This window comes from Vanacampus margaritifer, chromosome 8 (assembly GCF_051991255.1).
Source record: "Vanacampus margaritifer isolate UIUO_Vmar chromosome 8, RoL_Vmar_1.0, whole genome shotgun sequence".
NCBI lineage: Eukaryota > Metazoa > Chordata > Actinopteri > Syngnathiformes > Syngnathidae > Vanacampus > Vanacampus margaritifer.
This window is the reverse complement of record NC_135439.1, coordinates 4,672,501-4,691,034: the sequence shown is the minus strand read 5'-3', so window position 1 is coordinate 4,691,034 and position 18,534 is coordinate 4,672,501. Positions and strand designations below refer to the sequence as shown.

The window sequence follows — 18,534 nt, the reverse complement described above, 5'->3', positions numbered from 1 at the left end:
GCTTAACCACCGTGCTGCTTAGGTCATTAACCCTCATGCAAAAAAGACAGAAACCTCCCCAGCATCTTGATCTCCAGGCAATAACACATTTGATTCAACACCAATGACACCAGTGCCTTTTTTTTGGGGGGGTAAGAGAAAATATCTTCAACTCAAAGAAGTCAGGCTGCTCACACATGAAAATAAAACCCTGTGTGTAGCACTTTTTTTTCCATTGCGTTGGCTCATTGGAAATAATTTAAAAAAAAAGAGCGAGTCGTCCACCTGTTGACTGGCAATTCCATTACCAAGTGCCGTATTAGTAGCTGCAGCTCCGCGATTAGCCCGTCGCTGCTAATTATTCGCCGCTTAATCCACGTGTCTTTTGTCAAACGGCTCGCGGCGGGGATGACTACGTCGGGATTGCATCTGCTTCTCGCAGTCCACCGTTTGCACTTCTAAGCAATTAATCATCGTCCAAAAAAAAAAGAAGCTTTGCAACAGCCTGGGTCGGGATTAATGAACTCCTATCGCAAATTATTACACTGAGTGGATTATCTGAGCAAATGTATGTCCACATTTGCCGCGTGCATAATTTCTCTCACTTGGGTTCTGTCAATGAATTCCAACCCCAACTATGGCTTATGCCATCCAACTATAGAATTTGAAGTTAATGAAAAATGACAAGTATTCACTGTAGGTAAAAGATAATTGCAAATGAACATGGAGACTTTGCAGGCAAATCCATGTAATCCTTCTGTGGAAACAAGGAGGAGATTTTCCCCCTTACACGGATAAGATTTCCCGCAGGACGGAAAAGAAAAAAAAAAAAAAACAACCTCTGACCTACACTCCACATATTGGAATTGATTCTCTCATCAGCAGCGCTCCACATATTTAGCTTGCGGCTAATTGCGACAGGCAAGGCTCTTTCTGTGCGGCGAAAATAAGAGAAGCCACAGAGGACCGATGCAGGTACCCAATCATTCTGAGCAGGTTGGTGCCGAATTGCGCTGTCCAAACCGCTCTGCTCCACAAAGTGACACAGCAACAAATGAAGTTGTTGAGGATGGGCTCAAGATATTGACTTCAACTATTGGCTCAGGTAGAAACACGTGTGTTTACCTCTACCAAGGAAATTCTTTTTCTGGCTCTGTTTTGTTGGTAAATCTAGGACAAAACTATTGAACCGATTTACGGGAAAATGTGAACACATACTGTACAGTGCTTAGTAAATGTACAGTATCAGACCAGCACTCGACATATGAACAGCATTAGTAATTACTAAGGATGTTTCAAACCATTTTTTTTTTCAGACTACACCAGCACGATTACTCAACTTCTTGAGTAGTCACCGATACCGTTAATACTTTTACACAGAAAAAAACAATGGCCGATAATTTTAAAGAAAGACTTGTACATCCAAACATAACATTTTCCTTGGAATTGCATAAAATGTATGGCAATTTTCTCTTTTCTACTGTAATTAAAATTTTTTAGTTCCTTATCATAAAACAGCCACAAAAAAGGCAACCGAGTATCAAGACCTTGACTTAGCACTGTGATGTCATTTTCAGTGGGCAAAATGCCCGCCCTCTGAGATGAAACGGGTGGATTTTGCTGCTTAATTAAAATTCCACAAACCCCCAATATTAATCAGAAAACTGTATTTAGACTAATGGTGAGGATGTATAGAATATGTGAAAACATTTTTGGACTTCTCTTTTAACAACATCAAATCATGCAAGTTTGCTTATTAGCTCATTCATACCAGCCATTTTCCAGCCGTTTTACTGGATTTTGACTGATTTCGCAAGGCCCACAGAATATTGTGTTCTATGACTAATAAAACATGGAACCTATCAAAGGAAAAATTAGACTCTCTTCTTTTATCAGGAAAAAAAGTATATTTCTATCTGTTTTCCGTTTTGCAGCAATCAGCATTAGAATATAGCTAAGTTTCATCATTATTATTATTATTATTATTATATACAAATCTATTTAGAACTGTGAGTAAATGAGCTTTTTTTTTCCAACATGGCCCTGGTTGATCTCTTTTGCTCTGCTGCCACTTGCTGGCCCTTTGTGTAATAACTACCATTACTTCAACCGTTCTTTGCAGTTGAAAGGCTGCATCAAAGCCTTCTGTATGCTCTAGCATAAAATAAAATAAAAATAGTATAAATACGTCTTTGGGACACTTTCAAATAGAACATATTTATACGTTTTTGGGAGCAAATTAGGTAATTTCCCTAATCCTACTAATTTAATGTTACGTGACGCCTGTCTTGCAGATCAAGAGCGGATCGGGAAAGACTCCAACTACGAGCAGGAAGGCAAAGTGCAGTTTGTGATTGACGCCGTCTACTCCATGGCGCACGCGCTGCACAACATGCACCAGGAGCTGTGCCCGGGCAAGGTGGGCCTCTGCGCCAAGATGGACCCCATCAATGGCACGCACCTGCTCAAGCACATACGCCGCCTCAACTTTAAAGGTGAGTTGGGCACGCCACTTATGCAACCTATACCCACATTTCCCGCGGCTAATTTGGAAAATCAAGCGCATCCAACCTGTGTCTCTGTCAAAACACTCATCCCAGTCAGGTGCATACAAACAACAAACAAAAGTAAGCCCACAAGCTAGCAAAATGAGTTAAAAGGGGGAAAAAGTATGTTTGGAGAGTATCTTGTCAAGGCCAATTAACTCTTTGACTGCCCAAAACGTTAAATAACATTTAGTAAAATCCTAGGGAGGAGTGCCAAAGACGTTAAAAGACGTTTGTTTCAAAACAGGTGAATCTAACCATTTTCTATTGTTGATTACTGAAAAACGGAATAAGGTAGAAACAAACTTATTTTTTCTGATGAAAGATGAGAGTCCAATCTTTCATTTGGTAGTATGTGTGTTTCCATAGTCCAAACACATAATTTTCTGTGGACCTTGAAAGATCAGTCAAAATGCTTAAATCGGCTCGCACCCACTTCATCCCTTTTCTGAAAACGTCTGGCAGTCAAAGAGATAATGAGACAGAAAAATAGCCTACAACCTCCTAAAAAAAAATAGTTGACTCACACGGCACCAAACTCGCCCTGCGTCACAAAAGGCTTGCAAATGAGGCAGTGAAGTCGTCAGAACTGCTTCAGCACATGAAGCCCAAGCACCTGGTAAGAAGTGCAAGCCGTATTTTTAAAAAAACAAAAAACGAAAAATTACCCCATGATGGGACCGGCTTGTTGAAGAGAAACAAAAGCAAAGCCTACCTTTAATAACAACAACCGCATTCAGTGTAATGGTGAGTTGTAGAGTTAATTATTTGTTTTTTTCTGCCGAGCCGCCAGAATGTCCTTACATGAAACTCTGTCTGTGGTGCAAAAAACAACAACACTGCCCTATAATCACATCTAAGGTAAAAAAAAAAAAGTTAAAAATAAAAATCACAGTGTCTGCATTTGCCTTTTTGAACGCAACAATTATCCACACCTGACGTCTTTTAGCCTTCCAATATACGGGGTGGTCAACCTGCAATGTTATATTCTGGGGAATTGTTTCTGCCACCTGATCTGCTTCAGTTCTTACCTGATGTCATTTAAACAAATATAGGCCACGCCCCTAAAAGATCATTGTCACATGTATAGGATTCGTTCCATGTTACAGCAAGAATCAGTCGCATATTTTGCCCACTTCAATCACATGCTTTGCCACAATGATTTCAAATGCATTGATGACATCATCCTCTGTTGTATAGTTGTTGTTTTTTTTGCATTTTCTCCTGCCAGCTATTAGTTAAGTCCACATCCATGTCTGGCATATTAATTTTTCAATTATTCAAAAAAAAATCCCCACGTATCCACATTTCATATTATTAAAAAATGTGGGGAAGGAATTTAAGACAATTATTCTTTCACGCAAACTCAAGGGTGTGCATGTGTGTGCGTGTGTGTGTGTGTGTGTGTGGGCGGGTTATACAGCGTTTGTGTAGATAAATTATTCATTTGAAGTCGTGCTCTGTGTGAGCTATCTTTTTCTTTCAATTCTAATTAATATCTACTTGTCGCTTTGGCAGAATGTCAATTAAATGTTTAATCCATAAGTGTGAGAGAGAGTTTGAAAACTAACTAGAGCCTCGCACTGGGAAGGTTTTATTTGAAATACATGTTATTACACGTCACATATTCTTGGCTCTGGCCGGGCAACACCACTGCACAGTGGGGACATGATTTTAGACCAATACTCAAAGTACCAGTACTAGAAATTGTAAATCTTCTTTTTTCTTTAAAAAAAAAATAAAAATTAATAAAAAAATATAAATGTAAAAATAAATAAATAAATAAATTGTAAATCTTTATTCAAAAGACAGAGATGTCGGTTATGACGGACATGCTGTGTACTCAAGACCAAATTAGAGGTGGTAGGATTTGAGTTTTAGTATTAGTAGGTTAATTTAGATATTAGTTGGTTAGTGTTAGTGGATTAAGGGTTAGGTTAGAAGTTAAGAGGGTTGTTTTGGGTTAATATGGTTAGAATTGGTATGTTAGACTTTACATATAGTAGCAGTTAGTTGTAGTAGGGTTAGTGGTTACGGTTAGTTGGGGTTATAATGAACTAGGTTTGGAATTAGGGCTGGGTAAGGGTTGCTCGGATTAGAGGTCAAGGCTAGTAGGGATTAAGGTTTATAAATTATGGCTTGTCAGGGTTAGCGTAGGGATATGAGTTGTGTCTTTTCGGTTTAAGATTAGTAGTTTTAGTGGTTTCGTTAAGGAGGGTTAATCGAGTTAGGGTTGGGTTTGGATTAGGGTGTAAATGAATTAGGTCAGGGTTCGGCTATTTTTAGAAGAGTTAGGGTTAAAATGTGTATCCAACCGTACCTGTGATGAATACCAATTCTAGCGCTGTTTATCACATGTGAAAGATTGATGATCTGCGCCGTTTAAATGATTGGCTAAATGTTCCTTTTTCAGCAACAGTGTTGAATCTGTGCATATGTTAGGTTTCAGTAGCGCCACTTGGAGGATTATCATAGTGACCATTAAAGGTGTCTCGTGGCCCTTTCATCTCGCTAACCTGAATCCCCAGACATCTGCTGAGCAGAGACACTTGCCTAAAGGGACTCTTGACTTTCATTCGGCCCCTTTAGAGTTTTCTTTTTCTTTTTTTTTTGGTAGTGGTGGTGGTGTGTGTGTGTGATTAGAAAAGCCTGGCAGAGAAACGAGAAAAAGTTAGCCATCACCAAACAGGAAGATACCCTAAAGACTAAATTGCACCGTTATCTATAAAAACACCATGTCCGCACTGATATTTTTCAAAACGTACAGTGCGGGACCTCTCAACTCCAAAGTTTGATCATATTTTCAGGAAAATGTACCTCAAACATTATTTGATCTTAGGAAAGTGATAAGATCCCTTTAAGTAACGGTGTGTGTGTGTGTGTGTGTTTATAAACACAGCCTCACAGGAAGTCTTACACGGAGCTACAGTAAGAAAAGCACCAAATCTTTTTAAGAAGAGACAAGATACGACACGTTATTGATCTATCAAACCTTAAATTGATTTATTTCAACAGTGTAGCTGGAGGTTTCATCCGACCAGACGGGTTGCTTCCAGGTTACACTGCAACACACTCCATATAATTGCATCAGCCCACAGCAAGATATTGAAACTGTCCAGATGCATAAAACAAGAGCTACAACTGCATTTGCTAGGGCTGTGAATTCTATGTAGACTGAATTTAAAGTATGGTGTGATGTTGATATATGAAACATGTGAAAAAAAAAAAAAAAAATTAAAAAAATAAATAAATAAATATATATATATATATATATATATATATATTTGTGTTGATTTAAATTAATTTATATAGACCTTAATCACAAAAGTCTAGAAGGGTTTCACAGGTCCACAACTGAGAAATGAGACATGCCCTAATCTAAATCCCCCCAAAAGGGCAAGGCAAAACTCAAAAAAAAAAAACATACAGAAAACAGAAGGAACCTTGAGAAGGGACCACAAATGTGGGGAATCCCATTTCCAGAATGGCCAGGTAGGGTTGGTGTAAGGGTAGTAGTTGATGGGGTTTAAGTTTAGGGCTAGTAAAGTGAGGGTTGGTTTGGGAATTAGTGCTGTGTTAGGATTAGTAGGGTTAGAGTTAGTCGAGTTGGAGCTGCCTCGGGTTAGCGGTAATCTTTGTTGAAGTGGGTCACTTTTCTTGTAATGATGATTCATTGCTGGGAGAGAGCCAGCATGAATCTATTGTTGCACACGGGTGTGTTTGTCAGCAGTTTTGGTGGTTTGCCGCTAAAAATAATGACGACGCCTACAAAGTATGGGCTTGGGTTTCTCATGCGATGCGGATGAAATTTCAAAAAGCTCCTTAAAGAGCGAGCCCGCCTCAAAGCAGACGCTCACAGAGAGCCGCCGCCGCGAAAAAAACATTTATCTGCTATATCTCAGCACACTGTCTGGAGGGTGCACGCTAAGCTAGCTGATGACAGATAACCTTTTTGAAAAGCTGGAACATAATCTCCAGATAGTTCTCATAGTCTGCTAATATCTGTGTGATTCTTTTACGTTCTCTCTGATCACATTTTCCACACTGACAAATCTGGAGTCAGAGCCCCCTTTTCTTTATCGCAAATCAATTTCACAGTTCAGTTTCAGCCCATTCAGCAGCAGCAGCCAACAAAGCGCAAATACTCAAACACATCCACTGCGACTCTCCTTAGACTTCTCAATTCAATTGGTCAAGAGCATAAAAGCAGCTTCTCATCAGTCTTTCCTGTCTCCTACAACGTTGTCACGAATTATTATTTTTTTTGGCTCCGCTCTTTTTTTGTTCTTGCTTGACGTAAGTATTATGAAACTCAACCTATTCTTGCTGCTAATTTTATAAATCATTTGGCCTTTTGATGCAAAGTGCACTTTAGGTCACAGAAAATAGAGCATGTTGTTAACATACTTAGAGAACGGCAATGGCAAAATGCAGAGGTGGGCATTCCGTCAATATTGACGGAGGTCCGTTAATCTGTGAATGACGGATGCCCGTTTTTTTCCCAATTAACGAATAACAGGAAACTTTGAAATATTGGCGGATGAAGCATTGCCGGAAGTGGGTTTTATGCCGTTTAATCATCAATAACTGGGTTAATACGAACAGACACCCACTTCACTGACACTTTAATTAAGTAACGTGTTCTTTTTTTCCCCTTATTTTTTCAAATCTTTTTTTTTTTCACATTTGACGTGCCTATGATTGTAACAGAATTAGTTGCAGATGTAAAGCGATGATGGAGCCATTGAGGCGCAAGACTTTAAGAGTCAAGTGTACTTGTGGTAAATTCTGCATGACTTTCTCATGCAGAGGTCATTAAGAGTTAATGACCGGCGTGGCAGGGAAACATGCCTTCATTCGCTAAGGTGTGCGCCTCCATGTGTGTGTGGGGGGGGCTGATGGAAAGCACATGTTGGATTAATGAGCGCTAATTCTTAAGGTGTGTACCGCTACCATGATCATTAAATATTGCATATGATTACAAGCAGTTAATTAACCCCAGTGGCCCGGAACAAGCGAGTGGCCGTCAGTTCGCACACGCTTGCAACCTCAGGGCACACGTTGTCACATTACAGTGCAGCTCAATGTAGCGGCAGCAAAGGAGGAGGAGGAGAAGGAGGAGGCCTCTGTGGAGCTCATTATGCGAGCAGACTGTTTAGACAAGCAGTTTGTGCCACATGACAGGCCTCATTTCTTATCTGCAACTCAAACATTGGCCAGACTGGCCTAGAATCTCCGCCCTAATGAAGAAGACCTACCACCGGCACAGGGAGAACGAGAGAAACCACAGGTCGCGTTCCCCCTTCGGCCATTTCATTTCATTACCCAATCACTTGAATCCCCGTTTTTTTTTTTCTTCTTCTCAATTTAGTTCACCACTGGAGAGGTGTGATGTGCTGTGCCAGCACATGATGCCATCTGTGTCACAGCATCACTACAGTTCTGTTCATGTCATGCCCCAAAAAAAGTTTGGCTATTTGGTGTCACTAGTGGTGTCAGAGGTGGGGCCCTGCCTACCAAACAGGGAAGCAGTGTGACAGTTGACTTAAGTTGCGTTTGTGACTACCAAGACTACCGTAAAACAGTAAAGCTGTGTTCCTGACAGTGATAATCTTCAGGGTACTAATCTTGTGACTTCTGAGCAAAATGGTGTCAGAAGTGGGACGATAGCCATGAGAGAGACGGTTATATCATATATCGAGTGTGGTGTTACTAGTCAGTTTACAGTTTGTTTTTAAACACAATAAAACTATGTTCCAATACGGAGGGTACTGCTCTTCAGACTTCTGTTACAAATGGTATCAGAAGTAAGATGATAACCATGAGAAAGAAGCGTTTATTTAGATCCAATGACTTTTCTTTTTTTTTTTATTCTCCCTTTTTTAAATTTTTTTTAAATTTTTTTATTTATTTATTTTTGGTATGTGTGTGTGTGCGTGCGTGCGTGCGTGCGTGCGTGCGTGCGTGCGTGTAAAAAAAAAAAAATAATTCCCATACCGTTCACCTAAACCGAACACTTCAAAATCCAGCCAGAGTCGTGGGGCCGCCAGGAGACCCGAAGAGGGACCAAAGAAAAGAAAGAAAAGCGAAGCCCAGCACCGACCAGACACCACCCACCGGGCCACTAACCAGAGTCCTTCACCAACCCCAGAGACATCTAAATTCCAACAAATCAGGGAGACCTCAAGGGCCCGAAGGAGAAACTGAGGAAAGGTAGAAAGGACAGACGAAGCAGAGTGAGATCCACAGACACCCGCCTCCACCGAATCAATGACCTGAGGGAGAAACAAATTGTGTCTGAGTTTCGATAGATGCTGGTGTGGTGGATCTGGCATGCATGAAAATCTCCACCAAAGAGGGGAGCCGTCGACCCCCGCCAGGACAGAGCAAGTGCAACACCTCAGGGCCCCCCAGGCCGCGGCAGCGCCAAAGGACGACCCCCGGGCCCCGCAGGGGCCACCGGCCGGAGAGCAAACCCAGGAGCAGGAGCGCCCCCCACCCCAACGCGGCCCGCGCCCCCAACCCAACGCAGCAGGACGGGGCACTGCAGGCCCACCAGGCACCCCACCGGCCCACAACCCCCACTCCCCTGACGATAATCGTGTGTTATTGCTGTTAATACACCAATCCGACATTGCTTACCCCCTGTGGCGTCGGCCGACGTCGGCATGTCGCGTACAAAAATGATGTAAATACACACCGCACTGACCGAGACTATTACGTACCTTCAGCGCATGCGCAAGAAATACTTCCCCTCCATACCATTGGCGGCGGTAGTCATTCCTAAAGGCAACCAGAAACCTCTTTACGGGGACGGGATATAAAAAAACGTAAACGATGCATACCGGTTATTTTTTCTTTCATGATGTCCTCCAACGTGAATGAAACCCTTCGGCTTTTTGCACAGTATCGTATATAAAAATAATGTCATGCCATAGTTTGGCTTTCATATCTTTGTCAGCAAACCTTTTAACAGTAATACCATACAATGCCGGTGTCTCTTAAACCAAAGAGACAAAGTCATCTTCCCACTGGCATTGTACGTTCAAATATGGAAGGTAGAGCAGAGTGAGGATGCGAACAAATTTTTTTTTACAGGCTTTCCATCAGTACTGTTTATCTGCGTTTGTCACTCCTTTTCTTGCCCCGTGCACTGATTCGCTAGTTAACAGCCAACCACGGTGATCAAATGCCCTGCCGCCGATTTGCTGGAAAAATGGTCAGTGGTCAAAAGTGGAACGTCTAGCCATGAGGGGAAGAGGTAGTGGACGGAACATTGTCTCATGGCCAGTGTACATTTTTAAGACAAGTCCCAGTTCAGATTCATATTTAGGGCACCGCTCCTTTCAGTTCTGTTGGAAACGGCGTCCGGCTCAAAATAACTTTTGAGGATGCTACTCAGTGCAGTGACGACATTTTTGGTACTTGGTATTGCGGTCATTGTCCAGTTTGGCAATCCAATGGACTCAAATCTGATGTGACTACTGACGTGTGACTCGACGCATTGTATCCATTTGGAATCGTGTAAAGCACTGGCTTTGGTGGTGAATGTCACTGCCGCATAAACATGTTTTGTTATGAGTGCCATTGTTCTCGTCAGCATTGCTGACATATACGAGCGTCCTGCGGAGATCACGCTGGCCTGCTTCAGTTTGCAGCTCGAGAGAAAGAAAAAAAATCCTCAGCGAGTCTCTGCGGGTGGCCAGCTAAACCTGAATTGACAAATACATGTTTATTAACGCTTGATTGTGAAATGATCATTGAGTGGCGAGTGAAAGGGATGCCGGGATTTTGCTGGCAAGATATCTATGTCGCATTTGATGCAGTGTTGATTGATTTTATTAGGCATTTAGTGATTGAAAAGTCGATTTACATTCCTATTAGAACTAGTTATGTTCTAAAGTGGTTTAGCAGTTCATTTTTTGTAGACTTGCAAATTTACTGTTGTTTGAATTAATAACAGAGGCAGAAGGCAACCAGCACGTAATGGGCAGTGTCCAGTTTAATGTCGAACAGGGATGTGATTTGACCAAAGTGAAATTATCTGAAAATTTAGCCGGGGGTCTGGGGGCCGCTGGCACCCAGCTAGGTCCAGGGCGAAGCCCCCCGGAGCTCATGGGTTTTCCGTGTTTACAAGTACTTTCAATGCACTCACATGACAAAGAAATAGACAAAACAACAGCATAAATTTTCAATGTATATTGAACTATCCCATATAAAATGGCAGTTTTAGTCAACTCCAAATCAGTCACATTCAAAAACATTGGACTGCCTTTGCTTTTAAAAACTATCACTGAGAATATCATCATATCTAACTAATGTGATTACTAAGTTAACACATAAATAATGTTGAAGAGTTCAAATTTCATGAACAAATAATTGTATCATGAACAAATGAAAAGTAACTCATATTAGAGCATACCACAAATGTCTTTGTTATAGCAGAAGATGTTATCTGTCGGAGTCATGTGCATACACAATGAACTACTAAAAAAAATAAATAATAAAAAATAAAAAAATATCGGATTTTTTTTTTTGGGGGGGGGGAGATAAAAAAAGCGGAATTCCGCGAATTAGCGGAAAAATCACATCCCTGGTCGAAGCCTGACTGCAGTTCTTGCCTTGTAAGGTACCAATGGGGGTGGCGCCTTTTAAGTCAACCAAGTTTATCGTCTTTTAAGGGGGTATCAGAGGCGTAACGGAGGTAGAACACTCAAGAATATTCCCATTTGCGTTAAAAATCAATTGTTGATGTCTCGCTGATATCAGCATGCACCTAATTATCTCAAAGCGGCAAGCCACATCGGCTTTGTGAACGTGAATGCATGTATAAACCCATGGATAGTTGTTCAAATGAGGCCAGACAACTGTTTCATCAAAAAAAAAAAAACGCAAAATGTCACAACAGGTCATCCATTTTTGGTTGATTTGACTTGACTTGAGGTAGCCATTTTAGGCCAATTTCAACTCGTACTTTGATATAGTCCTACTAAGCAGTTCAGTCAAATACGACGAGAAGTTTGAGAGCATTTCTGCCTATACCATCTAATGTGGGCAGAGGGAGGTTCTGCCTCTCCTGCCTGCCCCGACAGCACATCTCTGCCTGATACTGAACAGGAAGTCATCCAGTTTGTGTTGAACAGCAATTCTGTGTCAATTTCAGGTCTCCTACTTTCACAAATTCCCGGTCATTTGCCAAAAGAAGCCCCAACCGAAACCAGTTCTCGTAGAAGTCGACCTGAAATGATCAAGTGTTTCTGCCTACGCCATGTTAAAATTGGCAGAACCTGGCGTCACAGTTTGCTAAGCATTTGATCAATAGATTTGCAGTGAAAAAGGAGGTGCATTCACAAGCTTGCAGCTTCAATTTACATTATTCCTTACAATCCAAGAATCTTCCATACTGAGCTAGTGCCGTCCCAACAAAAGACTTAAATTAAAAAAGAACATGTCTATATTGACTGTGTCAATGGGCTTAATACACACTGTAATTCCCCCCTTTTGGGACACAAAGTCAGTGTAATCCTCCCATGACGGCCGGCTGCTTTGTGACGTGGGCGGCATTGTCAGCTAGGCGGGTCCGACTGAAGCTCTAATCCACATCTGGATGAGTCAGCCCAGCTGTGGATCAGAGCGCTGCTTCCTCCGGCGAAGAAACAAAGAAAAAACGACTCAGCAGAATTACCACGCGCACCCTTTTCATTTCGGACGTGTGGGAGGTTTCCAAATAAATAAATCATATCTGGAAGGGGGGGGGGGGGGGGTGTTATAAAACAAAACAAACAAAAAAAACTAACAATGCAGAGGCTTTTTCATCGGGTTTGTGAATGTTGACAGCAGAAGCAATTGGACGCAGAGTCCCTCTGTTGTGCCTCTCAGGACGGCTCTCTATGTTTTACCTTGATTAAACGCTTGACTGGGCCGGCAGTTCGGCTCATCAATCTGCTGTATGGTAAAGATGAGACCCTTTCTTTTTAGTGACACATCATTACGGCGTGTCTTCAAACAGCGCGCAGTTATCACAGTGATGAAGCGGAAGACACAAAGTCAAAGCGCATCATTGTTAACACTCGTACTGTGGCTAACGGTCGTCACTGCAACACTCAAGTCCAGTAGTCGTCAGTACTCTGGGGCACACTTGCCTTTAGGTAAACACAGGCAGTTTCCTGGGACCCTAAGGTTTTTAGGGGCCCTCAAACGCCTCATATAATGGATTAACGAAGTTTCATCTGTTTAAAGCATCCTCAAGAAATATTTGAGGGACTCAAGAAGTAATATAATTTCCAAAAATGTACACAGTTGAGTTAAATTTAGTAATAAACAAAGTCTTTGGTGATAAATATTATTCACTGCACAGGGGGAACATATAAACATGCTTCTATAGCTTGAAGGTTAAGATTTCAAAATAGAAGACTTCAAAAGCCGGACAAAGTATCTTAAATTACACACTCACTTTTTGTCAAAATTGAATTGAAGTCTAATGCCGGCGTTTACATTGGGCCTCATATGGCTAGCTATGCCTCTGTCAATGGGGCATATTTCAAACGGTTATAAAAAAATAAATCAATAAAAAGAAGATTCATCAGTTGACTCGCAATGCTAATGCTAAAACCGATGCTAACGTGATTCTTTGTGTGTGTGATTTGTGCAGAAAAGACAGAGACAATGGCACTTACGCTACATAAACAAGTGCCTCAATAAATTAGAATACAATGAAAAAAGTAAAAAATTCAAAAGTGAAATTTAAATATTACTTTGTATTCACTATGCAGTGAGTGAAATATTTCATGATTGAGTTTCTTCTAATTTTGATGATGTAGCAGCTAGAAACCCAAATACACCATCAATATTATATAAGACATTATTAACATTATTGAGCCAAGGCAACTATTTTACATTAAAAGATAATGCACAACACTAAAAAAGCCAAAAAAAAGAGTCTACTGTTAAGTACAGGGAGTCCTCGAGTTAGGTCGTACGCAACCCGTGCCTCGTCCGTAACACCTTCTTTTTCGTTAAATTCCCACGGTAATCGCGCCATTTTAAAGTTATTTAAAGTTGTGTTGTTGTTGCTCTTTTCAACCTCCAGGGGAGGAAGATGAGTTTACAGGATAGGCTGTTTTGTATGAAGCAATGCTAAGAGTCTTTCCCATATCAGTTGTGTGGCGTCTGTCAGCCCATACAAACCATTTCTAAGGAGAATGCAATATCTTAGAAAGCTCTCATCTGTACGGCCGCCTCAGCCTTGTCTTCCCGTCGCGATTCCCTGTCACTCCCTTTCACGGCGGTTCGAGTCGCGCAGCGAGATAACATCCATCCCCGCGTTTAATCCCCCCGTGAGCCTTCCGTGATGGCAGCCAATTGCTTCTCTAATCAGAATAAACAGATGTGGATGAGCATCTAATTCGCCTCGAGCGAATGCCTGGAATTTGTGGAATTATTGTGATACGTAACACCAACTCCAAATCTGCCAGAGCATTCGACTATTTGTCATCCTATTTATAGCTACAGTAAATGTACACTACTGTATCCTTTGACCGATTATCACTATTGAAACAGCTTTTATTAGGTAGGTTCAATTAATAAGATTGCTTCTAATTTAACCAAATAATAATGTTATTTTGGAAAAATTTGAGTATTTTGGGAGAAATGTATTATCTATCTCGATAGATAGACAGACGCACAGACTGATCATTTTCAGGGGGTCCTCGGTTTACAACTACAAGCAGGGATGTGATTTGACCAAAGTGAAATTATCTGAAAATTTAGCCGGGGGTCTGGGGGCCGCTGGCACCCAGCTAGGTCCAGGGCAGTGCCCTGGTGGGGGGACACGGGGGGCGAAGCCCCCCAAAGCTCATGGGTTTTCCGTGTTTTTAAGTACTTTCAATGCACTCACATGACAAAGAAATAGACAAAAGAACAGCATAAATTTTCAATGTATATTGAACTATCCCATATAAAATGGCAGTTTTAGTCAACTCAAAATCAGTCACATTCAAAAACATTGGACTGTCCTTGCTTTTAAAAACTAAGTTAGAGTTCAAATTTCATGAACAAATAATTGTATCATGACCAAATGAAAAGTAACTCATATTAGAGCATACCACAAATGTCTTTGTTATAGCAGAAGATGTTATCAGTCGGAGTCATGTGCATACACAATGAACTACTAAAAAAAATATAGATATTTGGGGGGGGGGGGGATAAAAAAAGCGGAATTCCGCGAATTAGCGGAAAAATCACATCCCTGTACAAGTTCAACTCAGATTTGTAGTATGAATGGCCTGTGATCAGTCACAAACTTTCACACACACAGCAGTTCAATCATAATTACCATAAATATTTGTATGAAAAGCACTTCAAGGCCATAAATATGGACTAATCCAATTGAACAAAGTGGACACAATAATAACAGAGTGTGCCTGTTGGGACACCTGACCATGTATTCTTGTGCCCCTGCACAAACTAGTTTCAAGTAATTGCATATCGTTCGTGGCCTCATATTTCGGGACCGTCATATACTGAGAAACCAGTAATGAAAGTTTTTGTTTCCATCTGATATAGTTCAGGAATTGTTCAAATAGGTGAATGGAACACATTAGCATTTATTGCAAATGTTCATTTTTTACAGAAAATATTCTAATTAATGACAAGTTTTTTACAGAACATATTCTAATTAATGACAAGTAAACGTGGTGTGATTATTTTTTCCAATTCCAGGAATTGCAGGAAACCCGGTGCTCTTCAACGAAAATGGAGATGCCCCCGGGCGCTACGAGATCTACCAGTACCAGATCCGAAACTTCACGGCAGAGTACAAGATCATCGGCCACTGGACGGATCAACTTCATCTCAACGTGAGTGACATCAAAATGGATTAAAAGTTTCTGTCGGCGCTTGTTCGCCAACTCCTCGCAAATTGCTTGATGGCTGTCATCTTTCCGTGTGTAAATATCCTGAGGGCCTCCTTGAATGATTAACCGGACAGAGCGTGATGAAAAAGAGAGCCATGACCGACACATTTAATAGCATCTGTGCCCAACAGCGTCATTGACTTCTAAACCGTAACACTGCGGGCTCGGCAGGCTGTGATGAAGTGACGGTCTTGTAACAGTAAACGGCATAAAAGGAACAAAACAAATTATGTTTTGACAATATGAAGAAGAGGCCTTAGGCGGCCAAAAAGAGATTAAAGTTAAAAAACACGAAGCAGCTTGAGAGAGAAGCTTTTGTCTTCTGTGTTTCTTTTAACAACCTGCTGCTAACTTCAATTGAGGCGAACGTACCAATTCTAACAGTTGAGTTAGCTTTATTTAATTAATGTGCTTTGTCTTTTAATTAAACGCCCCTCTACACGCGACTGGCAGCTTATGAAAGAGTGGCAGCAATTGGATAAAAGTGAAATCATTAAAGAGACGCTGGCTTCTTCGGAATGTCAAATTGAAATTATCTTCACGTTTGTAAAACACGCAGGTTCATAAGAGGAACCTGTAGGGGTGTAACACTACATGTATTCATGTTTTTCAGTATGATATGGTTAAGGTAAAATAGGCAACATAAAGAGCAACTGCCTCGCGCTTAGGGTATTCGCTAATTGGTATACAAACACAGTGCAGCTAAGCCTCTGACGAGTAGTAGGAAAGTGATATGACTTACACCTATCAGGATATCTTATCTAGTAGTGATGCCCCAAAGAGAAACAATTAATTTGACTTGACCACAATGTCCAAGTATTTATTTTGTGGAGAAAAACTGTTCAGCACTTTTTGATGTGAGTTCCTAGCAGAGCAAAAAACAAGCTGCCTATACTAGTGTCTTCAAAACCCCCTGCTGAATCAAAGGAACTTTTCTTTTGACAAGCTTGTTGTTGTGAACAAACACCCACTTCCCTTGAAAATAGAATCAACTGGCATGGGAGCATCAAGAAAAGCTACTTCAGCACAGCTTAAAGCATCCAAATAAGAATTAACCTTTTGAAACTAACCTTGAGCTCATATTGCTCCACGACGGATGTCTTCATTACTGCAACATGCAGCCAACGTAAACACTATAAGCACCAAACCTACAACAATCAATTTGAATCTGCTTTTTTTGTAGTCTCTAGCCCCTTTCACAATGTTTGTCAGAGCTGATTTTTTTTCCCCCCAGAAGAAAAGTGAGAAAGGTACAGAACAGACACCGAATGGGGTGGTGAGGTCAAGCCAGCTTCGGCTCTAATATTACAGACATGATGGCAGCATTGTAAAACTGAATAGGGAAAAGCCAGGATGAAGTCCGAGTTGATCCACAAATTTCTTGGCTCTGGGAGTAGTATCAGAGACAGGACAGTGTTTGTATGAAAGGGAATAGTAACAGAAATGGTATATTGAAGCCAAACTAAAAAGTGTCCCGGCTTACTAGATGCTATCATAGACATGACGATGAGGAATTGGAAAATCAAATTTGGGCTTCACCGTATCGGAGTTAGTATCTTGTGGATTTACAGAGCAGGCTGGGAAGTCGAAGTTATCACTCAAGTTTGCTAGCTTTGAAGGTAGCAGAGGTTTAGAATATGTGTCACATGGATTGTGTGAAGGAAAAACAGAAAGCCAGGAAGGGTTGGGAAGTTGAAGTGGATCCATACATTTCTCCAGCTTTAGAGCAAGTACAATTGGAGTAGTATCAGGGACAGGACAACAACTGTATGAAAGGTAAAAGCACAAACCTAGGACAAGCTTAAAAAGTTTAGCCCAATCAACAAAATCACAGCTTTGGGGGTCTCATTGTGCGAAATGAAATTGTTCAAAACCAGGATGGATGAAGTTGATCCACAAATTTTCTGGCTTTGAAGGGTGCAGCAGATGTGGGACGGTAGTTGTATGAAAAACTATTGCGACTGGGGTGTGAAGTTCAACACCCGAGATTCACTTCTTCCGCCCTCATGTGTTGAAAGCAATTGTAGCAGTCGACCAGTATTGCGTGTCAGGCCAGACACTATATCTCGCATCACTGGGTTCTGTATGAAAGGCATGAAAGGTGAATAAATTCTCGACTTTTACGTAACCTCGATGCGAAAGCTGCTGAAGCCCGTTTCCTGTCCCTTATACTCCTAGGTGCGTTCTATGCAGTGGCCCGGCGGCGTCCGCCAGATCCCGGCGTCAATCTGCAGCCAGGCCTGTCGTGCCGGCGAGCGCAAGAAGATCGTGAAGGGCATCCAGTGTTGCTGGCACTGCGAGCGGTGCGATGGCTACCAATACCAGGCGGACACGTTCACCTGCAAGATGTGCCGATTCAATATGCGGCCCAACGAGAACCACACGGGCTGCGTTTCCATCCCCATCGTCAAACTGGAGTGGAGCTCTCCGTGGGCGGTGATCCCGGTGCTCATCGCGGTGGCGGGCATCATGGCGACCCTCTTTGTCGTGGTCACCTTCGTGCGGTACAACGACACGCCCATCGTGAAGGCGTCGGGACGAGAACTCAGCTACGTGCTGCTTACCGGCATCTTCCTGTGTTACGCCACTACCTTCCTGATGATTTCCACCCCTGACGTGGGGATCTGCTCCCTGCGGAGAATCTTTTTGGGCCTGGGCATGAGCATCAGCTACGCCGCCCTGCTCACCAAAACCAACCGCATCTACAGAATCTTCGACCAGGGCACCATGTCCTTGAGCGCGCCCCGGTTCATCTCCCCGGCTTCGCAGCTTATCATCACGTTCACGCTGGCGTCGGTGCAGCTGCTGGGCGTGTGCATCTGGTTCGGCGTGGATCCCTCCAAGGCCATCATCGATTATGAGGATCAGAGGACGTCTAATCCGGCGATGTCCCGCGGCGTGCTCAAGTGCGATATCTCCGACCTGTCCCTCATCTGTCTGCTGGGTTACAGCATGCTGCTCATGGTCACCTGTACCGTGTACGCCATTAAGACCAGAGGGGTGCCAGAGACCTTCAACGAGGCCAAGCCCATTGGTTTTACCATGTACACCACTTGCATTATCTGGCTGGCATTCATCCCCATCTTCTTTGGCAC

General features: G+C 42.1%; 1 protein-coding gene across 1 annotated transcript in view; it reads left to right on the top strand.

Moving 5' to 3' along the window:
* The window catches only part of LOC144056130 (metabotropic glutamate receptor 4-like), a 156,140-nt gene that overhangs the window by 122,368 nt on the left and 15,238 nt on the right, over positions 1-18,534 (top strand). The window contains exons 7-9 of the mRNA XM_077572618.1: positions 2,274-2,474; positions 15,246-15,382; positions 17,618-18,534. The exon at positions 17,618-18,534 is cut by the window's right edge and continues 19 nt beyond it. Coding sequence (XP_077428744.1) covers positions 2,274-2,474; positions 15,246-15,382; positions 17,618-18,534 — 1,255 coding nt within the window. The remainder of the gene's footprint in view (positions 1-2,273; positions 2,475-15,245; positions 15,383-17,617) is intronic.